Genomic DNA, 16992 nt, shown 5'->3' with positions numbered 1-16992 from the left:
TAGTCAACATCTGACTCATTTTCACGTAGCGGGTCACATTTGGTACATAAGCAGTTAAAATAAGTACATAAAATTGGGTCCCTGGTTATCACAAAAGCCTCCCAGTAACCCCTCGTCTTGCTTAAATAAAAGCATTAAGCTGACAAAAACCAATCTATGACCCTCCCTGTATGTTACAAAGGGTTCAATGATTCGAGACTTCAGCTGCTGTAGCTCTAATGCCAGTAAGCAGGCCATATGACCCATCAGCCATGCGAGCATAACATTTGTATTTATCCTGACGATGTTTGTAAACGTGGCCACAAGGTCCTGCAGCCAACAGGATGAAGTCAATCGCCTAGGGTGGATTAACTTGAGAAGAAATGAGGCTTATTAATTTCTCTGATCCCAGCAATGCGCTGTATTTTAGACCATGTGAGGTCGCTCCCAATAGTATTTTTATCACTTCCGGGGTATATACGCGATTCGTCCTGCATCCAGTTTTAATTCGGGGTTCTGTCACTTCTGTTGTGCCGTAGTTTTAAGTTGCTTTAGAGGTGGGTTGTGAAGCTCCTTTAAAGGTCTTATTGTCCAGGATGGATATGATGTCTGTGATGGTAATGCGTTCAAGTCTTTAATAACCGTTTTGGGTATTAATGAATAAACCTCCGGAAGTGATACAAATGTGTTTGAGAGTGCCCTCACGCTGTCAAAAATATGGCGCATTAAACTGCAGGGTGCAGGAGCGCCGATGGAAACACTCCTGACCTACCAGTTAATCTTTATCCCTTAATGGATCGTCCAGTCTCATGTGTAAAACTAATTTAACGCAGCCATTTGAAAAGCTATTTAGTTTATCTACAATGGAAGACTTTCTAGGACGATAGAGGGCAGCAGACTTGCTCATGTTCAGACCTGTTTAAGCAATGGAAATTTACCCGGTAAGTCTGCTGCCACCTAGCGTTGGAAAGTCTCCCATTTTAGTCTTCTGCATTTATATAAAACCTGTTGTCTTCATTCTGTTTCTACAGTTGCCTCACGGTATCGTCCATGCCAGGCAGAGATCCAGCCCAGAGAGTCTTGGTGTTATGATCGATGCCCCGCCGGGAACAAACCTAAAGAGAAATAATTCAGACGCACAGTCCAAAGACGCTGCTAGAAAGAAGCACCTTCGCTCTGTGGTTGGTGCTGAAGCAGAGATCAGGAAGAGGTCTGATAACATCGAGGCGTTAGGAAGGGTAAGATGACAATGACACTAATGATGACAATCCCAACAGTGACAATGCTGTTGTTGACAATCTTGACAATGACAATCCTGACAGATTTAATTTTGGTCTTTCCCTTACACCGATGTGTGTTAGCACTGTGAAATCAGTACTTTCGTGAGTTCTGTGAAAAAAATCACAGGCATAATACTCGGGTGGGATTCGAACACAACCTTTGCAATTCTAGAGCAGTGTCATACCAACTGGACCACCGAGATTGCCCGGTAGCTAGAGGCAGTTCGAATCCTACATTTTACCAGTGGGTATCACAACAATGTAACAGTAATTATAGCGCTGTATACTCGGGACTTTCCCGAAGAAAAAAAATCCCAGGCATATTACTCAGGTGGGATTCGAACACGACCTTTGCAGTTCTAGAGCAGTGACTTACAAATTCTGACACTAACAATCCTGTCAGTGATAATCCTGACAATAACAAACCTGACAATGACTTCCCTAATAGTGACAGTACTGACAATGCTACTGACAATGACAGTTGTCTTGCATCATCAGAGTGGTCTAGCACATCGGACTCGAGTTCTGATGGCAAAGTGATCCAAGTGCGGTTTCGAAACTCGGTAATTTTAATGCTCTTCACTATTATTCTGACAATTTGTTTTGAAATGTTTTGTTGACAGAGTTATTCATTACCGGCTGAGCCTGGTGGAGGAGAGAGTGACATGGGAGACAGCTCCCCTAACTCAACTCCACCCACCAAGAGAAGGACAGACACTGACTCCAGCGTCGACACATTCGACAGCTCCGCCTCCTCGGTAAGTCACAAATATCACAGGCCGGTTAATATGGAAGTGTCGTGGCCGAGCGGTTAAGAGCACCGAATTCAAACTCTGGTGTTTCTGATCAACAGAGTGTGGGTTCGAATCCCCAGCCGTGACACTTGTGTCGTTAAGCAAGACACTTAACTGTTGCTTCGTCCTTCGGATGGGACGTTAAGTCGTTGGTCGCATGTGTTGTGTAACGCACGTAAAAAGACCCAGTGCACTTATCGAAGAGAGAAGGGGTTCTCCCCGGTGTTCCTGCCTGGCGTTTTTGATCAGCAGAGTGTGGGTTCGAGTCCTGGTCATGACACTTGTGTCCTTAAGCAAGACAATTAAAACCATTCTAGTTGTACATTGTGTAGGTCCAGTGCATTTATCATAAAGAGAAGGGGTTTGCCCCGGTGTTTGTGGTTTGACTGGCAGCATAGTGCACCACATCACTTTGTCAAATATTATTATCTCTCCACAGACCAACCCTTCAGCGTCTAATCATAATCTCAAGACGGCGACAGTCGGTGCGGTGGAGCCATTCTCCCAAGCCGAGGTCTCCTCCTCTCAGGTCACCGCGACACCCCAGGTGCAGATCATCTCTATGGAGGATGATGACTTCCAGTCAGACAATGAAACGGTGGGCCAGCTGTTTTTAGACTAAATATAATTTACCATAACCTTGGGAAGGTTTCGAACCACGGACCTATGTTACTGTGGGTCATGTCTTCTTGCTTGATGCATTGGAAGATGCTTTCAAGTCTAGACTGATGAATCCTATTGGTTAACTCTTATGATTTCGCGGCTTTTAAATTAAAAAAAAGGGGAAATAAACCTTGGGTAGGTTTCGAACCTCAGACCAATGGTACTGTGGGTAACATCTTCTGCTCTGGGCCCAATTTCATTAAGCTGTTAAGCAGAAAATATAGCTGAGCAGATTCTTTTGCTAAGCAAAAAAATAAGCAGGGCACCAGTGGCAGTAGTGTAATTTTTATGGAATTTAGGCAGGTAATCAGTTTCTGCTAAGCAAATCTGTCTGTGCCTAGCAAGTTTTAATGCTTAGTTTTTCAGGCTTTATGAAATTTGGCCCTGATGCACACAAATTCACATTCAAGTAGAGAATGTTGGTGCCTAATTTGTTGATGCTTGATTTCTCTATGGCCAGGCCCCAATTTCATAGAGCTGCTTAAGCACAAAATTTTGCTTAAGTGAAAAAATCATTGCCTAGTAAAATCAGATTATTGGCCAAGACTCAACTCAATTTTTGTGCTAAGTAAACAACAGCTAAATACCAGTCACAAGCAATGTATATGGCATGAAATTTTGGCCAGTAACATGTGTAAAATAAGCGAGCTATTTTCGTGCTTAAGCGAATTTTTTGCTTAAGCAGCTCTTTGAAATTGGCCCCTGCTTACATCTCAAGAGCGTTGTTCTTTGATTGAAAAAATTTCGAAGTTACAGTCAGTTACTCTCTCCTGAGTGGGTCTTTTTGGGTTAAATGCAAAAACGAAGCTCGAAAAAAAAAGGCCTTTTTGCGTTAAATTTGCCATGATGACTTGATATGATAGTTGGTTCCAAAGCCCCTACTCCCAACTCCCTTCAAACAAAACAGACAATAAAAAAACACTGTTGAAAAAAAAGCATTTGTAATACAATTAAGGATTATCTGGAAAAGTGGCAAAGCTTTTTTAATTTTTGTTTATTATTATTATTTTTTTTATTAAATCCTGCTTACCAACCCGTGAGCATAACCAGTAGAATGTGCATTTTGAATTGCTGAAACTCTAATTTAAAGTTCTCGTTTGTGCTTTTACCTGCTTTATAAGTAGTATGAGCTGATGACAAAAATGTGAAAAACTGCCCCTCTCCCTTCTCCCCAATAATCCCCCATATCATAAACATTTTAACAAAATAACCTTCCATGATTCTCTCCCACCTTTTCTGTCTCATTTTCATCTTCACTTTCTCTTATAATTTCTGAGATTTCTCGTAAATACTATCTGTTGGTTGCACGCTGTCTGTTTGTTCACTGCTAGCAAACTACTCTCTGTTTGTTTGTTCTATTCTTACAAACTGTCTGTCTGTCTGTCTTTTTGTTGAATACTGACAAACTACTGTCTGTCTGTTTGTTGAATACTGGTAAACTACTGTCTGTCTGTTTGTTCACTGCTAGCAAACTACTCTCTGTTTGTTTGTTCTATTCTAGCAAACTGTCTGTCTTTTTGTTAAATACTGACAAACTACTGTCTGTCTGTTTGTCGAATACTGGTAAATTACTGTCTGTCTGTTTGTTTGTTGAAAGCTAGCAATTGACTGTCTGTCTGTTTGTTGAATGCTAGCAAACTACTGTTTGTCTGTTTGTTGAAAGCTAGCAAACGACTGTCTGTCTGTTTGTTGAATGCTAGCAAACTACTGTTTGTCTGTTTGTTGAATGGTAGCAAACTACTCTCTGTCTCTTACACTCTATCTGTTTGTTCTTTGCCTGTCTGTTTGTTGAACCGTTTTTCTGTTGAACTCTGACAAACTACTGACCGTCTGTTGAACTCCGTCTGCAGAACTTTCGCTAATTACTGTCCATGGAACTCCAGCAACCTGTTGTCTGTCTGCCACAAGTCACCACACAATGTCTATGTCTACCCATTTCAATCTTTTGTTAACCCTGTCTTGAACCATCAGCCAAGCCTGTGATTCAGGATTGTGCCCATTTCAGGATTGTGCCCATTTCAGGATCTTCACATCTTATTATGCTTTCCTTTTAACCTTTACCATAAAAGAAAAAATCAGCACTTGAAAATCTGAACTGAATGTAAGGGTATTTTTTTCCGGGTTATTACCAAGGGAGTTTTGATTCTTTGCATGCAATCTGTACATCACAAAGCAATTTACGCTTACGCTCAGGGAGCTACATGTATAGTTTGAGCCAAAATAACAGCCGCAATACTTTACACTGGTTCCATATATCCCAAAAAGGATCAAACCGTTTTCCTTGCAGCTCTAGCTTGGTTCCCTCTTTACGAGACAATCGTTGATACTGATTTCTTACGTACCAAAAATTGGATCTGGGGTGCGATTGCTGCTGTAACAAATAACTGTTTTGGTAAATGGCCAGTGATCAATCAATGGCAAGTTCAACCAAAACAATTATTCGTTGCGAACGCGAAAAAAGGTACACCAGACAACCTTTTCTTCCAGCATTGTTTTTGGTGGGATTACGGGGGGACTTACATGTACTTAAATTGCTACAACACTATATTCGTCTTCGCTACCTACACCCACACTTTTTTGAAATCTTGTTTTTTTCCATCACCTTTCCCTCCATCGGCTGTTTTTTGTTTTTTGTTTTTTTTTTTTTTTTGCTGTTTCTTCTCTCCTCAACCCTCATGATGTCTCGGCTCCGTTATCCTGTGGTCATTTAATTGTGTCTTTTCCTCCCTCTTTCCCTTCTATTAACAGCCGCATGGAAACGTTAGCCAATACGTAAGTGTATTTGATTCACACTAATCATCATATCATCATCCATTGCCGTGCAAGCCTGGCTGTTATGTCTCGTTTGCATAATTCGTTTGCATGTTTTATTTATTTTTTTTTTTTTTAGGGACTTTTTTTTTTTTTTTTTTTTTTTTTTTTTTTTAACAACAGATTTTTGGGGACATTTTTTCCAAAATGTTTTTATTTACTTTGTTATACATGTAGACTTCTTTCTTGAGACTAAATCCTGTGTTTTTGATGATTTTAGAGGGCAACAATTTAATCAGGGTACATAATAATAATAATAATAATATATAACTGGTAATGTGTTATGAATTTTTTATTTTTTTATTGCATGGAGGGAAAGTGTGCTATTACACTGTTTATCTTCACATCACTTTTATTTGAATGTCAGTGCAAACATTGCTCATTCACCAAGGTCGTATCTCTAACACCATGGTTGTACTGACTTAAAGGTCACAACTCCTATACAAGGTCGTATCTCATCAAGGTCGTACCTCTAACACCGTGGTTGTACTGCCTTAAAGGTCACAACTCCTATACAAGGTCGTATCTCATCAAGGTCGTATTTCTTACGCCGTGGTTGTATTGCCTAAAAGGTCCTGTCTCCTATGCAAGGTCATATCTTATCAAGGTCGCATCTCTGGTATTGCCTACTAGGTTGCAGATCATACACAAGGTCATACAGTCATACAACAATGTACAAGGTCATATCTCATCCCATACATCAAGGTCGCATCTCTTAAGACCGAGTCAACTTGTTTCATCATACAAATTTGTCTGTTTCATACAGGGTGACCTGCTGACCTGTTATTGCATTTTAGGTGGCTAAATAAGATTCAATCTTGATGCAGTCACAGTTCATTCAATACCTCTACAAGGGTCAAATCTTTCTAAACTCAGCCATACCGCTACAGGTAGTCATGGATACGACCTCTATACAATATTGAGTTACAATCTTTTTAACCAATCTGAGTTTTGACCTTGTTGCACTGATGGAAAGAGTTTCTCCTGTGACTGACAGATCTACCACAAGTTTCCACTGTATTTTTTTTGATACGTTACATTTTAACATTTATTTATGTTTTAAAATTTCTCCTTCTTTGCGCACCATAAGAGTTTTCATGCTTTTCTAAATCGTTTCAATTGAGCTGGGTGCCATTGCACTACACATTCATTCAGAATCGTGTGTGGGATTTTGTTGTCTCTTAGGTACCTTTGAAAATCTTGCAAGTTTTTAAGTTTTAGGGAATTCAAATGAAAGCAGTCACTAGTGACTACAGCAAATCAAAGCAACTGTGCAGCATTCAAGTCAACCGCAGCACTTGCAATCACAAGGTTGTGGGTTTGAATTTGGACAAGCTTGCCTCTGATTACACAATGACTAGAATAAATACTTTTGTCTAGTCGCTGAATCACTATTTTTTTGTAAATCATAATCACAGATGTTAAAGGCAGTGGACACTTGGTAATTACTCAAAATAATTATTGGCATAAAACCTTGCTTCGTGACGAGTAATGGGGAGAGGTTGATGGTATAAAACTTAATTGGAAACAGCTCCCTCTGAAGTGACGTAGTTTTCGAGAAAGAAGTAATTTTCCACGAATTTGATTTCGAGACCTCAGGTTTAGAACTTGAGGTCTTGAAATCAACCATCTAAATGCACACAACTTCGTGTGACAATGGTTATTTTTCTGTCATTATTATCTCGCAACTTCGATGACCGATTGAGCTCAAATTTTCACAGGTTTGTTATTTTATGCATATGATCAGATACAGCAACTGTGAAGGCTAGTCTTTGACAATTACCAATAGTGTCCACTGTCTTTAAAGGAACACGTTGCACTGGATCAGTCGAGTTAGTCCTTGAAAAACGTTTATAACCGTTTGTTAAAAACGCATATGATAAGGAAGATATTTTAAAAGTAGAATATAATGATTCACACACGTATCACTCGAAATTGCGTGGTTTTCCTTTTACCTCGTCGACTCCACGGTCGGCCCTTTATGGGAGTTAAATTTTGACTCCCATAAATGGCCGACCGTGTTAGTTCGCAAAGTAAAAATAAAACCTACTTTTAAAACATCTTTCTAACCATATGCGTTTTATGACAAACGGTTACAAACGCTTTTCAAAGACCAACTCGACCGATCCAAGGCAACATGTTCCTTTCAACCAATATTTGTGTGAGATGGAATGTAGGAAAGGGCTTTCTTATTTATAGCATCAACTCCTTTGGACTTCTCACCAATACTCAATATAAGACTCTCCTATCTCTCCTGTTTCCATCTCATAGTTTGAGGATCATGGACCATTCATCAGTCTGGAGCAGCTAGAGAAAAAACCTGCGCACATGTCAATTTTCCTTCATTATCTCATCTCAAACAGCGACCCTTCCAGCTTGGTGAGTCGTTTATTTTATTTTGTTATAATAAGTATTATTTATTTCAATTTTTTTTTTTTTTTTTTTTTTTTTTTTTTCTTTGAATCCTTGTGCATTGTTTCTTGTGCAATATTTGTATACCTTTTGTTACCTTTTGATCTTTATAATTTTGTTAAACTTACACGAGCTTGCAATTTAATTTTCTTGGAGGGTACTAAAAGTTTGTTAAGTCTTAGGTTTGGATTTAGTTCACATAACTCAAGAAAGTACTGAGCATACAGTTGTAACATACAACGGTGAATATGGGTAAAACCAAATTTGTATTCTGTATCCCCGATGGAATTTCAACATCTGTTAAAAATAATCAAACGAACGCTTACTTTTTTGTTTCTCTGTACATAGTTTTTTTACTTAGTGACAGATAACTACAGAACCGGAAGTCTGAAAGAGATGAAGAAATGGGTTTATGAAATATTCTCTACCTTCCTTGCACCGTCAGCGGTAAGTGGAGAGCGCCCGCTTGTGGTGGTCAAGTGGTCAATAGAACAATGACTTCTTATGTTTTTTCAGCTGGAATGTTTTTGTTTGATAATATTTTTGAATAGATTGCTTGTTTTGTGTAGTTGAAGGATTAGAGTGTGGGAGGTTGCAAGTAAACAGCGCCATCTGGTGTTTAAGATGTGTCAGGGGATGTTATTCACAATACAGTAACAATCGTTTTTGGTTGTTACAACATTTTTCTTTTCTTTTCTTCTTTCAGCCCTTGAGGATACAAGTCAGTGATTCCATTGTGCATAATATTGGTAAGTGTCAAACCAGATTGTTTTTTATGAAAATAAAATAGAAACAGAATGAAAACTTTTTATTTGTTCATGATTGTGTGTTGTTATTCGAGAAATACTCTGCTAGGGTCGAAACGTCAGGCCATAACTAGTCTTTGTTTTTCTTTGAAACAGACAACACAATGAACACGCAGCTGCAAAACGAAGAGGCGATGAAAAGTGTCTTCTTGGCCGCTCGACTCGGCGCCACTACCGAGGTGCAGGAGCTACTTGCTGACTTTCGGGCCAAGAGAGCATTGGGTCTCGGCTCCATCTTCGGAGATCAGCAACTTCATAATGAAGACATGGATCGGTTGCAGGAACTCAAGATCGTTGAACAGACTCTTATGCCTCATCTTGATCGACTAACCACGTAAGTCTCTGCCCCCCCCCCCTTTCCCTCTTCCGCAACTCTTCCTCTTAATAGGAGAAGTTAAGCTGCAAGTTTTGGATTAACGCCATTGGCAATAGTATAGTAACTTCAAGTGCCATACTCCAAGTCGGGTTCAATCCTTTAGTATCCTCATCTTTGTTACTCTAAACCAAGTTTGAACTTGGATAAGATTGGAATGTCTGTTACTGTAATAAACAAGAAAAGTTTTGAATTTTTGCGTTTGTTTTAATCTTCTTAGGCTGGAAGCAGAGCGCGAGGACAAGAACGTCGCCATGGCGTTCGCAATCACCACCTTCATGAAGCAAGTTGGCGTCAGAGTGACGAGCAACAGCGCCCTCGAGAGATGTCCGAGCTTCACGGCGCGCGACAAACGGCCAAAATGGGCCAAGAACAAGAAACAGCACATCAAGGGACATCAGTTTGTGGAGATGCACTACCAGAGTACAGTCTTCTGTAACCACTGTAACGGTCTACTGTGGGGGATCGGCTTCCAAGGGTACCAGTGCCAAAGTACGTTGACCTTTGACCTTGATAACAAAGGTGTCTTGAAACCTTGTAGCTGGAGTTTGGGTTACGTAAAATTTGAGACTTTTAACTGGATTCATTTCTTTTTATGCCTACCCTGTGACAAAAACAGCGAGATCATATGTGCCTTAGCCTTAGATCTCAAGGGTCTTTCTCATGATCTTTGCCGTGTTCCCAAAAGAGGCACTACCAGAGTACGGTCTTTCTTAATCACTGTAACAGTGTACTGTGGGGGATCGGCCTCCAAGGGTACCAGTGCCAAAGAACGTTGACCTTTGACATCACATTTGACCTTTCACCTTGATACCAATGTGTCTTGAAACTTGTAGCTGGATGTTTTGGTCACGTAAAATTTGAGACTTTTAACTAAATTCTTTTCTTTTTAATAACAGCAAAAGAAAGATCTTATGTTCCTTAGGCTTAGATCTCAAGGGTCTTTATCAGGATCCCTGCCTTCTTTAATTAATAGATCTACCTTCACAATTGTACCTATTTCATCTTGATGTTTCCCTTGTTTTTTGGGGAATGGTGCTAAGCGCTCCATCAACCACAGGGACTTCTTTTACGTTCACCTGCCAAATCTCAAAAAGTTTTGGCACGTGAAAGTGAAAGTAGAATTATTTAATAGATGTAAATTTTGCATTGGGGATAAAAAATATAATTTGTTTTTGCCCTTACACCGATGTTTCTTTCCCGAGAACTAAGAAAAAATCCACAGGCAAATCACTCTGGTGGGATTTGTTGACCTTGGCATTGCTAGAGCAGATGTCTTACCACTAGTACAATACATCGAGCCAGCCTTAGTATTATTGTTACTAGCTATGTGCCTACATGTTCTATAGAATGGCTCTGTTCTTTTTGATATGTTACATTACAACAAACTATCCATCTTGCAGATTGCGAGTTCAACATCCACAAGACGGGTCTGTGCCTAGACCAACTCGAAGACCAATGCCAAGGCAAAGAAGGCAAGAAGATGAAAAGAGACTGGAGACGGATGATCCCCGGCGGTCAACGACGGACATCGGACAGAATGAGTCAGTACCTCCCCTCATCAGGTATCTGCATCTTGGTGCATTGTGCATTAACTTGAAAGGCTTTGGGAAGCTTGTTTATTCACTTTTTTGGCGTTGATCATTTGAAAGTGATGCTACCATATTAACCCTTACTAGGGATGAGAGTGTTGCATCTTCATTTATTTTCAAGCCTTGAACATGTCGAGCCTTAGTTTTTTATTTCTTGAAGGGGCACAGTCATTTTCCTCAGGTCAGGGGCACCACTATGAGGAAAATAATAAATTTGTGTTAAAACTATGGAAAGGGCAGGGGTTAATCCGAGGCCTGCTAAATGGTTAAACAAGACTTCTGTTGTGTACATCCAGGCAAATATAAAAAGTGAGATTTGGTGTTTTTACAATTCAAACTCACACGTCCAGTGTAGTGTTTAATGAGATACAATGCTTTTACACTGACACAACGATACAGAAACAAACATTCTTTAAGGGGTTAATTTGGGCGCTTTGGGGCTTGCTTGGTTTATTTGCCACATTCATGTAGGATTTACAAGTTATGTTGCCAGTGCTATATGAATAACTGCCTCTGTAGCTAACATGCTGCAAACTTCAGTGGAAAAAAATTGTAATATGATTTTGTCGCTGAGCGTTACTGATGGTTCTAAATTTGTAACCTAGTTGTTGTTTGGACCCTTGTGTAGGAACATGTAAACTTTAACTGACTTGAGCTTGCTGTGTGTAATACCCGGTTTCAACTATAATGGAAAGCATGTATTGGATCCTAACTGACTGGGCCCAATTTCATGGCTCTGCTTACTGCTGAACTCTGCGCCTTTTAAAGCGTAGAATGCCTAATTACGTGGAGTACGCATGCCAGAAGCCAAAATTCACTGCTAACCTGTGAAATATGCTTGCCGTAAGCACAGCATTCCCTGCTTCCGTAAGCGCCGATTTTGTGCTTACGGTAAGCAGAACCATGAAATTGGGTCCTGGTGTCTGCTGTGCTTGGTACCCTGCCCCACTTATTCGATTAGTATGTGTTGGATACTAACAGACTGGTGCTTGCTGTGTTTGGTACCCTGCCTCCACTTATTTGATTAGTATGTGTTGGATACTAACAGACTGGTGCTTGCTGTGTTCGGTACCCTGCCTCCACTTATTTGATTAGTATGTGTTGGATACTAACAGACTGGTGCTTGCTGTGTTTGGTACCCTGCCTCCACTTATTGAACAGTGTAATATACCTTTTATTTCCCTGTCTCACTAATATGGAACTGTGTGCAAGGACCCTAACAGACTGGTGCTTGTTGTTATAATATACCTAATATACCAACCTCGTTTCCAGGGCTGATCAATCGATCGTCCCACAAACACAAGAATTTGCATTAACAGATTGGTAAACTTACTCTGTTCAGTTCTCTACCCAACTTTTGTTTTATTAATACATAATGACCCTAACAGACTGGTGCTTGCCGTGTGTAACACCCGCCCATGAATGAAGTGCTTGCATGCAGACGTTTAACAGCTTGATGCATGGTGTGTGTGTGGTACCTTGACTCTTTTTTCACCTCTGCAGTCTTCTTCACAGGTGATAAGAAGGATGAGATTGAGAAGCCAGCGACATCACCAAATGCCACCAGTCCGATCCCTCCAGGGATTAATGTCAGAGCTGGAAATACTGAGGATGAAGAGATTAGTAAGTTTATGTGTGCTCGAGTATTAATTGCTTCTGTAAATTTGATGATCAGTGAGCTTTCAGATTGAAACTTCAAAGTCTTTGCAGGTTTTTTTTCCCCTTAAAGGCAGTGGACACTATTGATAATTACTCAAAATAATTATTAGCATGAAACCTTACTTGGTGATGAGTAATGGGGAGAGGTTGATGGTATAAAACATTGTGAGAAACAGCTCCCTCTGAAGTGGAGTAGTTTTCCACGAATTTGATTTCGAGACCTCAGATTTAGAATTTGAGGTTTCGAAATCAAGCATCAGAAAGCACACAACTTCGTGTGAAAAGGGTGTTTTCTTCTTTCATTATTATCTCGCAACTTCGATGACCGATTGAGCTCAAATTTTCACAGGTTTTATTTCATGCGTATGTTGAGATACAGCAAGTGAGGCAACTGGTCTTTGACAATTGCCAATAGTGTCCACTGTTTCTTTCCATGGAGACGAATAGCCATGCAGGCAAATCAAAATGAGGTACTAGGTGTGCCTGGAGAAATATTAACATGTATGAGGACAGAATTTTTGACGACAAAATTTTTTTAAGATTTTTTGTTTCTAATGAGAAATCCTTAAGTTTTGTGGCCGAATGGATCAGAGCACTAAACTAAAGCTGTGGTGTTTCTGATCAGTGACACGAAGCAAGACGCTTAATGATTGCTTCATCCTTTTGATGGGACGTAAAGCCGCTGGTACCGTTTGTTGTGTAACGAATATAAAAGATCCAAGTGCACTTATAGAAACGCCCTTGTGTTCCTGCTTTGATTGGCTGCATATTGCGCCACAGCACCTTGTAAACCATTATTGAATGGTGCTATGTAAAAGGAGTATAGTTTCATACTTCAAGCATAGCCCCATAATACCTTAAAGGAAAATACTGAATGTTGAAGCGCCTTGAGCCTTAGTGATGGATATTAGCGCTATATAAGAAGCCACCAGTACTATTATTCAGTTTTATGAATACAAATTCTGTACTCTCTTTTTAACATCTAGCTCAACTGAAAGAGAAGATCAACGTCGACACTTTGGTGAAGCAGTTTGAAGACAAGAAAGATGACCCTCTTGTGAGTTCACGTACCTCCCTCCAGACGGACAGCGGCATCTCAGAAAGTTTTGATCGGTTACAAGACGTCGCTGAAGGAGAGGCATCGGCATCGAGTAAGCGCTCCTTCCTGGCGAGATCGGCAAGCCTTAAAACCAAGGTAAAGTAGTTGTAGATGATTCACGATTAGTTTTTGTCCTTAGAGACGCCTGAAAGGCAGGGTTAGGCCTTTAATAGACCTGCGGCACTCACAGCAAGTGCCTTCGTGCCCTGTGATTTTACTGTAGTGCCCTTTGCAAAGCTCCAATACAAAATAACAATTTTCCTGATAGAGTGCCCCTCACCGCGGAGCCCCTTCACGAGTGAAGCTCAAGACTTGGCAGGGTGTATTTAATTTTTGTCAAAGACCAGTATCCTCACATGGTGTATTCCCTTGTACATGTACTTTTCTTGTACTTAATCCCGTAACCTTGTTGAAGGTCGTATGGGCACCACACCTGCTTTGTTCACGATTGTGCGCCATTGGGTGGCACGGTTGGCTTGTGCGTAAAGCGCTCGCCTCTCACCAAGGTGACCCCGGTTCGATTCCCGGTCGGGGCCATATGTGAGTTGAGTTGTGCGTTGGTTCTCTGCTGTGCCACGAGGGTTTTCCAGACTATCCGGTTTTCCTCCCTCAGGAAAAAATCAAACACTTTCGATCTTGGCTGTGCTCCGTGGTCATAATGGGTTGATGTGGCTGGCAGCTGAATGCGCCCTTGCATGCCTGCTTCTCGAACACGTTGTAGCAGCGTCCTTCGCAATTCAGCTCTTAGCTGCGAGTAAGGACGATTAGCCCCCCAAATTATTATTATTATTATTATTATTATTATTATTATTATTATCCAATGCGGTCCTCCGCTAATCTCTGCGAGGTGCTGAATGCCAGGCCCGTCCACTCCTGGATGTTGTCGTCCCAACATTTTCTTTGCCTTTCTTGTTTTCTTTTTCCCATGGACTGTGTGACTTGTAGTATGGTCTTTGAGAGAATCCTGTTGACAGGGTCATGTGACCATACCACATCAGTTTCTTCTTTACTGTTGCAAGCAGCTCCTCATTGGTGTTTACCGGGTCATGTGACAATACCACATCAGTTTCCTCTTCTTTACTGTTGCAAGCAGCTCCTCGTTGGTGTTTACCGGGTCATGTGACCATACCACATCAGTTTCCTCTTCTTTACTGTTGCAAGCAGCTCCTTGTTGGTGTATCCCAACATGTATCAAATTACAAAGTTTTTTTTTCTTCTTTTCCTTCTTTTTTTTATTTTTTTTTTATTTTTTATTTTTAGCCTTCGAGAAAGGCTCTGCTAGGGTTGAAACGTCAGGCCATTAACTATTTTTTGCATTTATACTCTCGGTCCATTTGGTTGGTAAGTTGTTTGCAACAGCTAATTCTATTTTCTCAAATAACAAAGCTGTGAAAAATTGGACTCAATTTGAAAATGGTGCATACTGTACATGAATGTTTGCGAGTCCAGTTTATTTTTGAGATAGCATTCTAACCCTCAGCTGCGTTTATCTTTTTAGGGTGAGGAGAAACGGGAAAGACGACCACCAGGTGACCGTCGATCCAGAAGGTAATTATTATTTTATTTTATTTTTTTCAATTTTTTTTATTTTATTGGAATGGTTTGGGTTTGTGTTTTGTTGTTAATTAATCAATTGTGCATGACTGTGTTTGAATTAAAATTTATCTGTTATGATGGTATTTTAAATTATTTTATATCAAATTTTGTGAGAATTTTTCTCAGTTTCACTTTGGTTGCAGGGTTGTCTTTGTCACCATACGTGTCAGAGCTGCCAACTTTCTCTAATTCTGCAGAAAATTCCCTGAAAATAAACTAATCTTTCCATGTTCTGATCAACAATTTTGAAAATCGCCTTGATTATGGAAACTTTTGCCCTACCAAGTTGAATTTATTTCTGAATTATCTCCCTGATTGTGGTACAAAATCTCCTTGATTGCAAGATGCAAATGTTGGCAGCACCGACTTGCACCAAGTGGTAATTTTGACGAGTTTACTACAAACTGTTTTTAAATGTTTGTATTTATTTTATTGCACATTTAATTTATGCATGATTGCTCGTTTTTTATCTTTTGTGTCTGGAGTTTTCTTGGCCCGTAAGTTCCACTTGATTTTGTTTCGCACTCCCAACTTTTGACGTTCAATCATGGCACGCACAGTTGAAGTTCTCCATGACTGTTCTCACCAAAATAAAAAAAGTTACACTTTTTGCAGATCATCTTTGCACCAAGTCCCTTTTCTTAAAATAACAAGCAACATTGTAAAGTTAGAGCCTAGGGTTTATAGCCAGAAACACGCATAACACACTTTTCGAAAAGTCAAGCTATGCATTCTTCTGTAGAGTTGACTGTTCTATTGTAGTAACTTTAGTACTTGGGAGAAGCACTTAACGTCACTTTGTCGTCACTTTGTGCTTCGGGAGAAGCACTTAATGTCACTTTATCGTTACAAATTTTAAATATTAGATCCATTTGTAACATGATAGCAATTAACCTACTCGTATTTCCCACCACACAGATTTGAAACTTTAATTCCACCAATGACCCATAGGTTCCAATTAGCACTTTAAATTTTTAGTGGAACCAATTCACCTGACAATGTAGGTTCCAATAAGCACTTACTACACGATAGCACTTTAACTTTTTGTCATCCCACCTTACAGTTTTGCACATAGTCCTACAAATGAACCTGAGGTTCCAATTGTCACTTTTACGTGATAGCAATAAACATGTGTTCCCACTATACAGATTTGACCTTGAGACCCACTATGGACCCGTAGGTTCCAATAAGAGCACTTGGCACTTAAAGTTATAGCGTTTGACCCATAGTTGAATTTGCATGTTCCTAATACCAATTTTCCCAATGTGTTGAGGGTCAACTGTGTCATTTGATAACTGATTTGTTGCATCTTTTCTTTAATGTGGTGAATTCTTTGATACTGAGAGTTTGGGGTGGGGGGTCCGAAAAAGATCATCCCCCTTTCGTCGTTTGATAACTTGTGGTGAAATGTGATGCATGATAACGTTTTTGAAACCCGACCTACAAGTGTATCCTGAAATTCAAAACGCTGAAATGTTGATAATTTTGTTGTGAGAGCAAGGCTCATGAACCCTTAGGAATAAAATGGATTGGAAGAAAATTGGTGCTTCAGCAAATATTCTTTTTTACCTTGCCTTTACCTAGCACTTGTTACCTCACCTTTATAGTAAAGGTACCACTACATAAGCACTTGTTACCTTACCTTTCTAGTGAACAGAGCACTTGATGTCTCGTGTACCATTAGGAATCTAGAGGATTGGAATGATTGCACCATACCCTAAAAGTTAGGACCTTAACTCGAAAGAGTTAGCACTTAAATATCACTCACTGTTGCAAGATAAACAATCTAGAGGATCGGAATGAAGATACCTTACCCTAATGTTAGGACCTGACCTTTAATAGAGAAGGCACTTTAATATCACTCAATGTCTCAGCATTAAGAATCTAGAGAATTGGGAACTTAACCTTAAGTTGGGACCTTAACTTTA

The 16992-nt window shown here is 40.0% G+C and overlaps 1 protein-coding gene across 12 annotated transcripts in view; it reads left to right on the top strand.

The window, feature by feature from the left end:
• Positions 1–16992, top strand: part of LOC117301377 (rho guanine nucleotide exchange factor 11-like) — a 98626-nt gene that overhangs the window by 59652 nt on the left and 21982 nt on the right. For 9 of the 12 annotated variants that reach the window (XM_033785313.1, XM_033785319.1, XM_033785318.1 and 6 more), the window contains 13 exons: positions 1011–1217; positions 1883–2017; positions 2493–2651; positions 5465–5488; positions 7799–7906; positions 8288–8386; positions 8646–8688; positions 8842–9079; positions 9339–9610; positions 10522–10683; positions 12214–12333; positions 13356–13564; positions 14967–15016. In XM_033785313.1, coding sequence (XP_033641204.1) covers positions 1011–1217; positions 1883–2017; positions 2493–2651; positions 5465–5488; positions 7799–7906; positions 8288–8386; positions 8646–8688; positions 8842–9079; positions 9339–9610; positions 10522–10683; positions 12214–12333; positions 13356–13564; positions 14967–15016 — 1826 coding nt within the window. The remainder of the gene's footprint in view (positions 1–1010; positions 1218–1882; positions 2018–2492; positions 2652–5464; positions 5489–7798; positions 7907–8287; positions 8387–8645; positions 8689–8841; positions 9080–9338; positions 9611–10521; positions 10684–12213; positions 12334–13355; positions 13565–14966; positions 15017–16992) is intronic. The other 3 variants (XM_033785316.1, XM_033785315.1, XM_033785317.1) reach the window with 3 other exon arrangements.

Source organism: Asterias rubens, chromosome 17 (assembly GCF_902459465.1).
Source record: "Asterias rubens chromosome 17, eAstRub1.3, whole genome shotgun sequence".
Lineage (NCBI taxonomy): Eukaryota > Metazoa > Echinodermata > Asteroidea > Forcipulatida > Asteriidae > Asterias > Asterias rubens.
Note: the sequence above shows the minus strand (reverse complement) of the source record. Positions and strands in the feature narration are given on the sequence as shown.